The sequence below is a fragment of the Triticum aestivum genome, chromosome 1A (genome assembly GCF_018294505.1).
Source record: "Triticum aestivum cultivar Chinese Spring chromosome 1A, IWGSC CS RefSeq v2.1, whole genome shotgun sequence".
NCBI classification, from domain to species: Eukaryota; Viridiplantae; Streptophyta; class Magnoliopsida; order Poales; family Poaceae; genus Triticum; species Triticum aestivum.
In genome coordinates, this window is record NC_057794.1 from 515,220,722 (window position 1) to 515,235,892 (window position 15,171).

A 15,171-nucleotide genomic window follows, 5' to 3' on the forward strand; every position below is an offset into this window, starting at 1 on the left:
TAGGAGGAAAAGAGGAGAGGTGGTGGCCCAGATGCGTTGCGCCGAAATCCATGGGCCGAGGAGATGCGACGGCCAGCAAGAGAGCGCGTCGGAGAAGGTGGAGATGAGCGGCGGGGGAGGCCATGGCGGCGGCGGCGGCGAGCGAGAGGGCGGAGAGGAGGAGGCGACAGGAAAGAGAATCGGTGGCGTGGGAAAGAGAGGAGGGAGCGAATGAGGACTGGATGCTGCGTTGCTTTTCCTTTTACCGCTGCTCGCCTAGGGTTGTATACTTCCCGTACCCGGAACAGGATGAAACCCACTTTGTTTCTTTGACCCCACACATAGCCAGCCCCACTCATCAGCCACTCCTGAAGCAATTATTGACGTGAAAATAAACCAACGGTTGACCTGGTGCCAGCAGCCAAAACAGAGAAACAGTAAAAAGATCGTTCGGTCCCTGAGGCTTACCGCGCGCGGATGCGGTAGAAGGGCGGGTAGTCTAGCGCTCTTTATATGTTAGATATCTAGCTTCCCCATGTAGCAAGATCGCGTCTAGTTGCTAGGGCAGAATGCCAGAGTGTAGGAGAGCGATACTGATAGGCACTTTGGATGCGCCAATGGTCACATAGCGTGTTCTGGCAGGGAATGGGATGCATCAGAAATTTAGAGTTGGAACTAGCAGATGCCGATCACATGGCGGCTCTACGTTGCCAGTTGAGTTCGGCACAGATTACTCCCCACTGTTGAGCCGTTGATTTCATCACTCAGGTATCTAGCTGCTCAAGCTAAGCATGGTCAGGTTTCCAACACGTGAAGTGCGAGAAAGTCTGCGCATTCTCTCCATGTCACTCGGTTAAATGGAATCATGACTTTAGAGAGACAAGACAGGATTATTTGCATCTATTGATCCTCACCTATCAGCTTACAAGACACTCTGAACACTATGGTACAAGCACCTAGTGTAGTGAGCGCAACTAGGCAGCAGGAGAGTAAAGCTCACAGTTTGTTTGCTTGGATAAAAAAGGTTTTCTCCCTACCGAAACTCAAACCATAAGATTAAGGCCACAAAAGGCACTGGATGCAATGCAACAGCTTAGTTCGACCATACTAGATATATCTTAACCAAGAATGACAAAAGATCCAACTGTCTGAAATTAACAGGTAGCCACTGACCAATCAAATGGAAATGGAAAACAGAAATGCTCTGGTACTCGAGCAAGCGAATCGCCTTACCTGACAAACATAGCAGGCTGCATCAACACTGCCACCAAAATGAACAAGTAATTTTACTCCCACACAAACATATGCAAATATATTCCACCAACAATATTAGTCGGTCCTCGCTATCAACCACATCTAAAACCATGTCAACGAATGGAAACAACACCACCTTAAAGTATCCACACGAGAAGGCTCCTTTATATTTGTATTAACAGAAGAGCAAAAAGATATAGCTGTATGATTTCAGCGATCCAAATCCGCACTACCCTGCCCAATCGGCACACATCCTGTCTCCTTCCACTCACTACCCTGGCTACAACTCTCTGGCTGCTGGTTTTCTTCATCAGAACGCAGAGCTCAGGGCACCACGTGCTGCCTGTTGTTTCAACTCCTGGGATTTTCCACTTCCACGGAAGTACATGTACACTTGCTGCATGTTGAGTCAGACAGGTCGATGATCAAGAGACAGGAATAACATGAGCTGCAATGTAAGATCTTCAAAAAAAATAGAGGTAAACCACACCCACCTGAATGACACCTATGCTCAGCAGTGATTCAAGGCAGAACAATCCAAATCCAACAAAGTAAAATATCTGCCAAATGAAAATTCCACAAAAATATATGTCAGTAAGGGGTTAAATAAGACTGGCAGACCCAGTAACCACTTCCAGATGCAATCTACCAAGTAAACCCCTGATACTCATGCGTGTGAGGTATAGTGCACTATGTCTGTTTCAAAATGCAAGGATTTTCTTGTCTAGCCAGTGGACTCTGCCGGCACTGAGGCAGCATCAAGCAGCACAATCTTTGGGGAAAACATAGAACATGGGCTGCGTAAGAGGAAGATATGGGCATATTGCTACATAAACAAATTAAGCAGCACAATCATTGGTTTAAAATATAGAGCATGGGCTGGGTAAGACGTAGATATAGGCAAATGGCTACATAAACAAATTAGTCCAGGCTAATTGGATAAACCTGTAATGAAGACTTACCCCAACAATAAGGCTCTTGGTTATGACATCAATGGCAGGCAAAATCCCACTACAGCATCAAAAAGCAAAGTAATTTAGTTAATAAGATCAAAATAAAAGTTTTAATGCGTTCTCAACAAAGAGTAAATGTTATGGTAGAAAGGTCTAAATCTGAATATGATAACATGGAGGGTAAGAATTTATTCCAAGCAAAACTTACAAGTGACATGAATGACAAGAAACACAACAATTTCAGTCTGCATTAGCAATTTACCATGTACCTGGTATAAAATTTTACTCCTGTGTGTTAAGTTCCAGGATAAAAAATTATGCTTCTTCCATGATCCTTTGCAGAGGTCAACATTGACCACAACTCAGGCAAAAAGGCAAACAATCGGTTCAGGAACATGTTACTTGACAACTAGTATATAACAGCCGCTCATGTATATAATTTTTGGATTTGCTCCCGTATTTCTCACATGCCACTTATGTATAGCCTTTATAGCTGCATGGATGTGTTGACGCCAGTGTAAACTCCCCTGCTTGTAGTTAACCACGTTTGGTGTGTGCCTGTTTCTTTCCATATTTGAGTTCCACATTAAATCTATATATCTAGTTCATTGATTATCTTTGTTAATTGTGTATTCTAACTTCTAACAACATCTTCAGACAAACCATTCAATGAAACAACTTACTTTTTGTGAAAAGGTCACATAATCTTTTACGGACAAAACAGAAACTATGACCATGGAAATGCATAACCCCTCACATCTATACCCGTTTACTGACTTACAGCCCGCACGGCAAACCATGGTGCACAAGAAAAGAATATGAGACTTACGTCAAAGAATTTCCTTTGAAAGGGAATGGGGGAGACACAGCTGACCACACGCAGAAGATTATGTGAATCTGGAAATGGACAAAGATGATCAGTAGGGTGTGCAGTTGAGGATAGGTTGAACCTTTCATTTAATGCTAAGATGTGGCCGCATGAAACCACTAGTAAAGTGTATCTTACCATGTAAAATAGGAAAAACCACCCAAACTTCAAAGCACTCTCAGTTCTGCGACAGGCATTATAATAAACAAGATATGGTCACATGACATATTTGGAAAGGTGAATTTCTTTCATATAGACAATAAATTCTCAATGCATATACCCTACCTCATCGCATTATAAAGAGGGCGATACCATAACACATAAGCCCCAGGGACACCAGAAATGAAGTAGATAATGGCAAGCAACCAAACCATGACACCTGTTAAAGCAGAGATTTGTATTAGTTTCGCGAAGTTAATATAGTGATAGCAACTGCTATATCAGATGTGCACAATAAGATACACTTTAGCTATACCTTCTCCCTTAATCCATGCAGTTGTGGTCGCTATGATATTAAAGAAGAGGCAGAGAGCAATTCCTGCATGAGATCCAAATTTTACAAAAATTACACAAAATCCATAAAAAAGCTATATATCAAATTGCTTCTCCACCAGATTAGCTCTTGGTCCACTAATCAAATGAAGATGGTAGATCCCTTTGCAGGTATTTGAGGAATTCAAACTTATTTGCTTCTCATGTTCATAATCACATCATTCGTGCAAAATATGACAGGAAGTTGCAACATAAATACTTGTTAGTGAATTTGTATTAGGATCTAATAAATGTCCAAAATGATAGTCGGCATTGTTAGGATAATCCTTGTGTCCTGTAACCCCTCTCTCTTTGGTTACTTAATAATTAAGAAAGATTAGAAGCTGTAATAGCTAGCTGTAGACTCCAGGATAAGCTAGCTATGAGCTGTATGAGCAGGTCGGCAGGGACTGGCTTCATGAAGAAGGTGATGGAAATGGTTTTGTCTGCCTGTGTACTGTAGCGCCACCTTACTGTACTGCCGTCTTACTGTAGTGCCAGGAACACTAGCACCAGCCTAGAACTCCTATAAATAGGAGGGTACATCTTGTGTAACACAAGCTTGTAGTGTATCAACAAAGAAAATGGCTTTTGCTGTGTGAGGCAGCAAGTCACCTAAACAGCTTGTGTACTTGTGCAAGTTGTGAGAAATAACAGATAGCGATAGAGTGTGAGTGAGAGTGAGAGAGAGGAGGGTTTCAGTGCTGGTGATGTGTGTGTGTGTGTGTGTGATGTCAACAAAGCCTCAGTGCTAGTAGTAGTTCTGCGTGTGTGCTTGAAGCATATCTCAGGAAGAGGGGGAGTTGAGTGATTCAATTCCAACAGGCATGCAGGCGCCACCAGGCTCCAGTGGCCACCTGTGCAGGTCCGGTCAGGCCGCGCAGAGAGACTGACACGTGTTACAATTATGTTGCCCGTTGCAGGGAAATTGGAAAATGTTATCTGCATCACTAGTGTTTCAGATAAGCCGGATTAGATCTGGAAGAAGAGGAGGATCAGTATTACTGGCAGATCGCCGCTGAATATGACCACTGGCTACTCACTGCTCATGTGATCTGGCTGTGGTCATGCAAGAAGGAAAGGAGTGAGAGAAAGGAGTAGTAACTTGTTGTGGCTTTGGAGCGACGGGAATCAAGAGGCATTGTGTGTCTCTGTTTTTGTCATGTTGCTGTTGGACTCCAGTTCAGGTTGCTGGGCTGATCTTTACAAGTTACAATGGCTCTTCTGACACTACTGTGGCTGATCTGATCTATGGTGTGGACTTGTGGTGCTGTTAACTATGCTGGTACTTTTAGTTGGTCGTTAGCCATGCTTGTCCAGCTACTTGGCTTTGTTGATCTGCCTGCTGTGGAGGCTTGGGGATGGTACAACCGGAGGCAGCGAAACCGAGAGGACCAAGAGAATGGAGAGGTGATGGAGCCCAAGGCTTGGGACATGTAAGTAGAGGAGGTAGGCACCCGGCTTTGGAGGTTTGAGGAAGAGGCGGTGGAGGCCAGGACTGCATTGGTATAGGTGGGAGACATGATCCTGTTGTTGGAGGTGCTTCACGTGATAATAGAGAACACCCTCCAGGCTTCTGCATCATATGAAGCACACAGTTTGATATGGCGATCCAGTATTCGTAAGTCCTTGATACGCCAGCAGAAACTCAATCATGGTGGGTATGGTGGCTGGTACTGGTGGTGCGGTCAAGGCATGGAGGCAAATCTCAGCAAAGGCAGAGGTCTCTTCGAGAGTATTAGAAAATAAAAGATGGCCAAGGTTGTTATTTTATGTCAATCTTGTGAGGAAGTGTTGGGAGAATTAAGGTATGTTTAGACTGCCCAAACTGCACCATACCAAATTTCTGGTCATGACCAAAAGATTGGTCTTTGTTTGGATGGTGGGAAAACTTTTGGGCATGCCGATGCCCCCAATGTTCTTGCCAATATTGGCCAACTCATGGGCAAGCAAAAAACTTGACCAAAATTTTGGCTAGACAGATTATTGGCAGGCAAACGTGGGCCACAACCCAACAGAACCTTTGTACTAGAGAACCCAGGTTTGCAATCTATTGAGAGACCATATTAGATTCTGGATGTAAACTTGTAATCCTTACAATAAAGGGATTGGAGGTTCCGTGGAACACCACGTAATTATTTCCCAAAATATTCAAAAGTACTCCAGCAAAAGAAAAGGTAATGGCAGCACAACATATTCATATCAAACACCAAAGTTTTCACATTACCAGAGCTTACCCAAAAATGATGAAAATGCAAGGTACTGCATTTTTTGTAGATGGATGGGTATCTCATTTGAAATATTGTGATGAATGAGAGGGAAAAAGGGTGGCCAGTTTTTGTCTTCTATGACAATGCCAGCTGAAAATGAAACAAAGAAGTGATTAGGAGAAGTATAATTGTGCAAACATACTGCTAGGGAAATCATACAAAGTACAAAACTAAATTTGCTCTTGCCAGAAGAAATGACAATTGTTTATTTTCGGACATCCCAAAATTGGAGCCTTGAAATGACCAATTCTAAATTATCAATCTAAGAAAAGGATCATTGTCAGCAAATATTACCAATAACCATGCAGGTTGCAGTGTGACATACTGATAACCCTGATGTCCCATCCCATGTCCTAAACTCTAAATGTCTATGATGCCCTTTTATGAACAATTCCGAAACACTGTGAACTCCTCTCAAAATGAGTGGGCAGGCTACAGTTTCTTGGTACACACTTCCAGGTGCACAAATTGCTTTCATCAAGCATGGTTCTGTCTTCAATTTTTTATGCCAGAGACGTGAACAAAACAAAACTATTAAAGCTATTCAGCAAAAGGAAAGAATGCGGGTTGTACCTCGCGACGCAGCCTCTTCCTTCCTTTTCAGTTCCTAGGGCAGAGAGACAAACAAAGAGGAATCAGATCAGCAGTTCGAGAAGGAACATCTCATATGGTAAATAAAACATGTATCCACATACATGGAATACACTACAAAGAGACAATCTTTCTGTGATTTAAAATACTATGACATCTCACTGTCAAAATTCAACATATTAAATAATAAGCTCAAGAAACATGATCCTCCCAGATGAACCACCGTTTTGACTGGGAAACAAAATTGTATAGACCATTCATCACTGGATATACGACGCCATAAGCCCATAACCAACCAAATTTAGCAAGAAGTTGAGATATAGATTCCCCTATCTAGATAACAAGACCAAGGGACAAAACCACGTCGAAATGAAATGGTTCTTGCACCTGTTCTTGGGTTCTTGGGACAAATGGTAATCAGAAAGAAAGAAAAAAACAAATGATTGTTACACATGTTTGCAATTTTTCATCAATCTAAGATAAATTTGTGCTGAGATAGAGTGCCGCATTGTTTTCCTCACAGCACAAATTTATCTTACATTGATGAGAAATCAGAAAAAAAAATGCAGTGCTAAAATTATTTTTCCCATTAAAATTCACATGCCTGTTTGAACTACTAGCAAAAGCACACTTTATTTTCCAGCAGAGCCACTATATGCTGCAAGATGATGCATGTTTCTGCCCCTATTACTCGGCCTCAAATTGCATCACTACCAAACAGATAGTTCTGGTAGCCATTTGACCTCCTACTCTTAAGTCAATGCACACTACCTGTTCAGTAATTCCAATGCTCTGGTGGCAATTACAGTGAACTGCTTAACTAGTATTTGGTAGGTTGAGGACACGCAGATTCTGTAGACTCATGCCAGCACACCATAAAAAAATTACCATATTGTCATTTCCTATTACTACTTCACTATAGGGATTTTAGGGCTAGGATAGCTACTATATGCAGCACTAATGATCTGAAAATCCCAAATCAACATAAATAAGGTTTTATTGACTCACTGGTTGTAACACTAAATAAAGCAATGCCCCAGTTATCATATCCAAATCACAAATCACAGCGACGTTGTAGATTCTGGATTTACATCTGATGTGACACCACTTGTGAGAAAGCTGGTAGCATATCAATATTTCTGTAACTGGCTAAGAGCAGCAGAACAGTCCAATCACTCAGGAATTGTAACACGCATACCTTTTCTCTTTTGTTTAGCTCGGCTTCCATCGCTTGGAGCTCTTTTTCCTTTTTCTTCACATCCTAAATGAGATAATAACATGCATGATATAAATATATAAACAAACTACAGAAGGGATAACCAATACAAACATTTTTTATTGACTTAATCAAAACTAACTTTACACATGAACAGTATAAATAAAGGAATAATTGTCACGTTTTGTATACAGTTTTACCCCATTCAGTCAATTTTATAAGGCAAACTTTGAGCTGGCACATGGATCTCTTACGATTGAGAAAGTGACCAAACAGAATTACTACAGTACCCTTCCATTAACTGTTTTCAAAATATGCGAGAGAATATTTTACGTGGTTGGTCATGCGTATATTCTTAAAAAGATAATGAAACAAATAATGGCAAAAATACAAAAAAAAATATGCTAGGATGTCTCATAATTTTCACCAAAATTGGAAAACAGACCATCGGACTTATAAAAATTCTCACAAGTACTTGATGATACATAAGGAATAGATAAATGGCAATGACGAAGAGAACATCTATCCAATTCCAATTAGAGTAAGAAGCTAGCTGACACAATTTTCTTGAGTGAAGAAAAACTTCTCAAAACTAAACCTACCTTAGTTGAATCCATAGGAATGTCCACATTATAAAAACCCGCAGGCTCGTGGGAGAGAGGTGAGAGTCGGGAATTGGAGGCTGGGGGGACACTCCCTCCCTGTAGAAAATGAAGCATTTGGAAGATATTAGGAACGGGCAGCTCCAAAAATAGAAGTCTCTGAGCAACTTAATAATAGCATAATATTTCCTTTGCCAACAACTAGCCTTCTGTTCAACATCAATATTTTAAGTACTTCTATGTAATGAATATGTATGGAATATCAACATAACATAACATACAATGGAAATCAGATGAAAGATCTAACAATACAAAAATACCCAAAAGAAATGACGGGTGGTGGGTGCAAGAATTGCTGCATCCTGCATGCATGCGCAGTTACTTGATTATTAGAACTTGACACAGGTTTCGGATTTAGATAACCAGTAATCAGTAAATATGCACGAGAAAAAACAAAAATATTTTGGCATGTTACTGAGAATGGCCTGCCAATGCATACTTTCGCAGGCAGTGCATAGGCACATTAAGTTTTCAAGGGCATGTGCATAGACACATAGTTTTTAATGTGATCGCAGCGGGGTGTGTTTAAGTAGATTACACTCAAACGTTGCCTTGTTCTACATCAGTTCAATGACATCATCAATGAATAATCCTATCTGACGGTACAAAAGAGCTTGCGACATGTAGTCCTTCAACTTTGGCTCCCACATAGAGCCTAGAATGTAGAAATCTCAAACCTAAGATTTTTATCCATGACCTATCCATACATTTTTGTCTTACGAACATACCTATCTATCCATACATTGGATATCACATTAACCATGTTCCGACATATGTAGCTTGTAGCACATTGGAAAATTTCTAGAAACCACTTGAATGACTGAGCACAAAAACAGTGGGTCTGAAATTAGTGACGTCTCAATATGAACCCAAGGGCAGCAAGTGGCTCATCCTCTACCTGACAAACACTACCATCATTCCACCATACGTAATGTCCAAGTCCCTGATGTTGAACATAGCACAATATGGTGGTAACCAAGCTCCAGCAACCTCACGCCAGTACTCATTAACTAATGAACAAGAAACCAAGTCATATAAGAGGGTGTCACAGATATCAAAGCCACCACATTGCTTTAATCTGCTGCGACACCAAATCCCAACCAAACTACATTGTAGCTCATGCTGGCTTCAAATCACCTAGCACAGGCCACTAATCACCCACCGCGCAGCCTTAGTTCACCACGCGAGCACAGATCCAGAGCTAACCTACCGCTTCCAGAGCAATAATCAGCCGACACAGCCGACAGAGCGTAATCGCCAACCCGAAGCGCACAAATCCGCATCTCCCAAATCGCGTCCCCGTCCCACGCTAGGGGCCTCAGATCCGGGAAATGCCGGTCCCGAATACGAACACGGCCGACGCGGAAAAAAAGGAGAACCGAGATCTATGCTTGCGCTCGCGCCGACGGGAAGGAGAGCGAGCACTCACGGCGAAGGGGTTGACGTCGTCATCCTCGAAGCCGTTGCGGCCCGCCATGGGTCTCCGGGCGCCTTCTCCGACGGGCGGCGGCGATGGGCGGCGTGGTGGTGGCGACCGACCAAGTGCGTGCGGCGTGCCTCCCTCTCCCCTCTCTCTCTCTCTCTCTCTCTAGTCGCGTTGCTTTCTAGTCTAGTCCAGTACACGGGGAAAGGGAGACGCGGTGGCTGCGCGCGAGGTGGTCGCTGGCGGGTGGGGCCCGGCGAGGCTGACAGGCGGGGCCCCGGAATGCGAGACGCCAACCTGGCCGCTCGGTGCGGGGCTGTGCTGGTGCGGTGCGGTGTGGCGTCCCTTTCGGCCCGCGAGCCAACTGAGATCTCGGGCTACCTTCTGCCTGCCCCTACGCTTTTTTTTTAACACAGTCTGCCCCTACGCTATTGGGTTCTTCACAAGTTCAAGTTTTTTAACACAACCTGCCCCTACGCTATTGGGTTCTTCACAAGTTCAAGTTTTCATCAAGTTGTATTCTGTTGCGTTTCGAATGCAAATAGAGTAGATATTCGGATGTCAAATATGCTACTCCCTCCGTCCCAAAACAAGTGCCTTAACCTTAATATAACTTTATACTAAAGAAAATAAGTGTATTAACCTTAGTGCAGTATTTTGATACGGATGGAGTATTAATAGGGACTACTCCCTCTGTTTTCTAAATATAAGCTCTTTTAGATATTTCAATACGGACTACATGCGAATGTATATAGACATGTTTTAGAGTGTAGATTCACTCATTTTGCTCCGTATGTAGTTCATATTGTAATCTCTAAAATATCTTATATTTAGAAACGGAGGGAGTATATGGGTGTGTTTGGTTTTAGCTTAGGTAAAAAAAATTATCAAAGATTTTGCTAGACCATTATTTGACCAATATTGGCAAAAAAAAGAACTAGAGTGGACAAAGGAGCATTTCCATGCCAGAATTTTGTTTATTTTTTGCGCATAACATGCGAGAAAATTGGTCATGTTTCAAACAAGAACCAAATTTTTGGTCATGACCAAAATATTTGAAGGTGGCTCTTGGTTAGAACCCAAACAGATGCAAACGTATATCCTTTTATTGCTTACTATATTCGGATCTCAAAACGAGTACGCGATAGACTCAAACCGTGCGTGCAGGGGAGGAGTGATGGTTGCCTTTTGTAACGCTCTTCATGATTTCATGAAAGATTTCTAAACACCATTATAGGTGCACATGCTTGGGCCGTACCCGCAAGATGGTCACTGCTTATTCTGATCATGATTCTCCAACACACTACATATGCTATCTTGCTCTGGTGAGCAATCGCTCATCTCAAGCAAGACTCGAGTGTCTAGCCATAGTCGAGTCACAACTTGTATCCATTGTGATAAGCAAGTTTGTCCAATACAATGACTTGACAAACCCTCTTAGCCTCACGAGTAATATCCTGGATGGATGAAGGTTACAAGAGGGTGAGCCTTCTCTTTCTCGTAGTACCGTGTGAGAGACAACAATTCCATCTATTTGAACAAGGTGTTTGGTGCAACAATTTCGTCTATTTATTTATTTTTAATTTTCAAAGAGATGCTTAAAGGGCATCTTATATCTGATAGTTATTAAAAGGAAACAACAGCCGTAACACTGGAAAGACAATTGGACGCGGACCGACCAATACAATATAAAGTTACATTGCAAAATACACTAGTCTCCTCCTTTCTTCCATTGTACGCCGCCTACCGAAGATTAAAAATTGCACTGAAAGTAAAGAAGGGGGACATCTACAAACGTCTTTGCCATATCAGGCTTTAAAAATTGCAATAACTACTCACCCCTTGAGGCGAGATCTAGAAATCGCTAAAGAAGCATTGGTCCGAGCATCACCCCACGCAAAAACAGGCTCACAATCCATCACCACCGGTACCCGAGTGTTGGGGAAATCGGACCATGCTGCAGAACAACACAGAAGAAGATGTCAAAGTCGTCGCACCAATGGCCAGCCAATTGCTCTATCTCCTTGGAGAATACACGAACTTCAAAGATATGAGGAGAGCCAACAAATCTGGAGACACAAATTCTCACAAGCCCTTCCGGATCAGACGTCGTCGAGATAGGGAGAAGTCGGAGAGACCTTATTCCAACACGCGCATTGTCGTCGCCACCTCGTTGATGTCGTCGGGGAAACAAAACCTAAGGAGAAAAGGGGAACGAACGAAAGGGTCCCCACTGCTCTTGTTGTCGATGAGGCCACCGGTCGAAGGGGTGGAAGGGGCCTATGCGGAGGCGCATGGAAGAAATTTCATCGAGGGCAGTGGCTAGGGTTCAGAGATGCTGTGAAGTTTATAATCTATTTGAAAGGGTGATTTGGTGAAGCAAATTCTACCCAAGCAACCATGCTTGATTTTTCAAAGTTATGTTAAATGAAGGAGATGAGAAGTGATAATGTTGAAGCCACAAGCAATAAAGAGTGCAGGGTGCGCATAATACACTGTAATATATCGGGAGAAGTGTAATTCTGAGTTGTGATTTTTGTGTACTTTTTTTTCGCGGGTGGGTGATTTTTGTGTACACAAAAAAGCTATCCGTGATTATTTTTTTGCGAAAAAACTTCCAATCTATTCATCTTCAATCATGACAGTACAACGAACACCAGAAATAAAATTACATCTAGATTTGTAAACCACCTAGCAACGACTACAAGCACCGAAGCGAGCCGAAGGCGCGCCGCCGTCATCGTCCCTCCATCGCCAGAGTCGGGCACAACTTATTGTAGTAGACAGTCGGGAAGTCGTCGTGCTAAGGTCCCATAAGACTAGCACCCCAGAACAGCAACCGTCGGCGGTGATCGGAAGGATCCAAACCGAAGACACACGAACGTAGACGAGCAACGACAAGATCCGAGCAAATCCACCAAAGATAGATCTGCCGGAGACACACCTCCACACGCCCACCAACGATGCTAGACGCACCGCCGGAACAGGGGCTAGACGGGGAGACCTTTATTCCATCTTCAGGAAGCCGCCGCCGTCTCACCTTCTTGAGTAGGACACAAACCCTAGCAAGATTGAAAAAAAAACTAAAAACGAAGCCCTCCCGCCAGCCCTTGCCAGGATCCACCACGCCTCCATGGCCCTAGGGCCGTCGGAGACGAGGCGGACCTGCGCCGGCGCCTACGAGAGGCACGAACCCTAACTTTCTTTCTTGGAGGAGGAGGAGGAGCCCTGGCTCTAACTTCCTCCTCTTCCTTAGGATTTTGAGCCACCTCTCAGCTACCCGTAATTTTTGTGTACACAATGAGTTAAGGTAGCTCAAATACTCTAGATAAATATGTAATACTCCATTCTATGGAACTTGATAATAAATGTGAAAAACACGATCTGTTCCAAAAATCGAGAGATTTAAGTCCCAAAATGCTCATGTTGTCGCATCACGGCTACCCATAGGCCATAACATTACCATATTCATGGCTTTAGTTTATATTATATTTTGTAAATCCAGGGTGCTGAACTCACTATAAGTTAAGATATTTTTCTTTTCTTTTTGCGAGAAACTTCCGATCTATTCAACTTTAATCATGGTAGTCATAAAAAATAATTAAAATTACATCCAAATCCATAGACCACATATCGGCTACAAGCACTGAAGTGAGCGGAAAGCACGACGCTGTCATCGCCCCCCCCCCCCCCCCTGTCAGAGCCGGACAAAACTTGTTACGTAGATAGTTGGGAAGTCGTTGTGCTAAAGCCCTATAGGACCATCGCACCAGAACAACAATCGCCGCTGATGAAAGAAACGTAGATCAGAAGAATCCAACCTAAAGACACACACGAATGTAGATGAAATAAGACCAGATCCAAGCAGATCCACCAAAGACAACCACCGATTGAATCATGCGAGATCCATCGAAGACACACCTCCACACGCCCTCTAACGATGCTAGACACACCATTTGGATGGGGTCTAGACAAGGAAAACCTTATTTCATCTGTAGGGAGCCGCCGCCGTCTCGCCTTTCCAAGCAGGATACAAAACCCTAACAACAAAAATACATAAATTTGGATGTAATATTGAATTTCGTTCTTATATTCTGGATGTATTGTTAAATTTGGACATCCAAACCCAGCAGGGTACCACTTGAACTTGCCCCCAAATATGTCGGATGCTTCACATGAAACACAAGTGAAAAAGTTTACTCCCACCCACGTTGATTAAATTTATGATCAAACTTAAATCTCGAAAAGCTCGGGCGCACTAAATTATGGAATGAAGCGAGTATGTTTGAATGGTTCCATACCAGAAGATCGTTCGGTTGGACCAACATCATAAAATCCATCCGACTAACTTACACCATGGCTTCCATCTGACCAAGTCAATTGTGGGCAATAAAAGCAAACGTTCCTAACAACGCCATCGAGATAGCTTCATTGCATTGTACTCTCTCTGTAAACAAATATAAAAATGTTTAGATCACTGCTTTAGTGATCTAAACGCTCTTATATTTGTTTACGGAGGGAGTACTGTAGTAAAATCTCATGGTAACTATCATTATCGTGGTAGCACTAATACAACGTGGCTCCCACAGCCGTTTGTACCCTTTCGTTGTCGTCGGCTTGGGCCTGTTTGGATTGTGATTATCTTCATAACATATTGCCACCTTATTTTGCCACAATGGCCTTACTTGAGGTGCTCAAATTCTTCGCCACACTTTGGATTTTCATAAGGAATCTTGCCACATTTTATATATGTATCTATGACATGTGGGGCTTACTACTCATAAAAAGATTTTAGTGTTAGTTGTCGGCAAATTTTCGTGTTTTGACCCTTTTCTGAAACCTATTCGAGATTTAACCCTAGTTTGAATTTTTTTTAAGATCTGACCCTTTTGCTACCGCCAGAGTCCATGGTGGTAGGGTCTAACAGCCTACCGCCAGAGACTTTGGCGGTAGGAAACATTGCTACCGCCAATCGGGCAGGCGGTAGCCTGCACAACCCTACCGTCAAGGTGCTTGGCGGTAGGCACGAGCACGCACTGTGTTCAATACTTAGGAGTTTTTTGGCGGTAGGGAATGCAACCCTATCACCAGGGACCTTGACGGTAGGCTGTTATACCCTACCGCCATGGTCCCTGACGGTAGCAAAAGGGTCAGATTTTAAAAAAAAATCAAACTAGGGTCAAATCTCGAATAGGTTTCAGAAAAGGGTCAAAACATGAAATTTAGCCTTAGTTGTCACTAGAACTAAACACGCATCTAACTTGATCAAATTTTCCTAAGTTTAGGCGTGATAAAGTGTGGCAAGTTGTGGCATGAGACGAAACACCCCAGAATGTAGACATGTCTTCGGCGATAGACAAATGAGTACACAAGTGTTGGACAAATAAGTGCTAGAGACAACATTGTATATGGTTCATACGAGAT

General features: G+C 42.8%; 1 protein-coding gene across 1 annotated transcript; it reads right to left on the reverse strand.

The window, feature by feature from the left end:
• Positions 1–1,252: 1,252 nt before the first annotated feature.
• Positions 1,253–9,981, reverse strand: LOC123061603 (secretory carrier-associated membrane protein 3). The gene is made up of 12 exons (XM_044484775.1): positions 9,754–9,981; positions 8,265–8,363; positions 7,645–7,707; positions 6,429–6,462; positions 5,823–5,945; positions 3,530–3,592; positions 3,340–3,433; positions 3,193–3,238; positions 3,016–3,083; positions 2,196–2,244; positions 1,728–1,793; positions 1,253–1,630 (listed from the first exon to the last, which is right to left on the reverse strand). The coding sequence occupies exons 1-12, from the start codon at positions 9,799–9,801 to the stop codon at positions 1,544–1,546; spliced, it is 840 nt and encodes a 279-aa protein (XP_044340710.1). The 5' UTR covers positions 9,802–9,981; the 3' UTR covers positions 1,253–1,543.
• Between the last annotated feature and the right edge of the window lie 5,190 nt (positions 9,982–15,171).

Excerpts from the sequence above, each read along its gene's own strand:
- LOC123061603 (XM_044484775.1), bottom strand. The coding sequence starts at position 9,801 with ATGGCGGGCCGCAACGGCTTCGAGGATGACGACGTCAACCCCTTCGCC. Across the intron at positions 5,946-6,428 it reads GGAAGAGGCTGCGTCGCGAG|CTGGCATTGTCATAGAAGAC; the intron begins GTACAACCCGCA and ends TTTCATTTTCAG. Across the intron at positions 1,794-2,195 it reads CCAAGAGCCTTATTGTTGGG|ATATTTTACTTTGTTGGATT; the intron begins GTAAGTCTTCAT and ends TTCATTTGGCAG.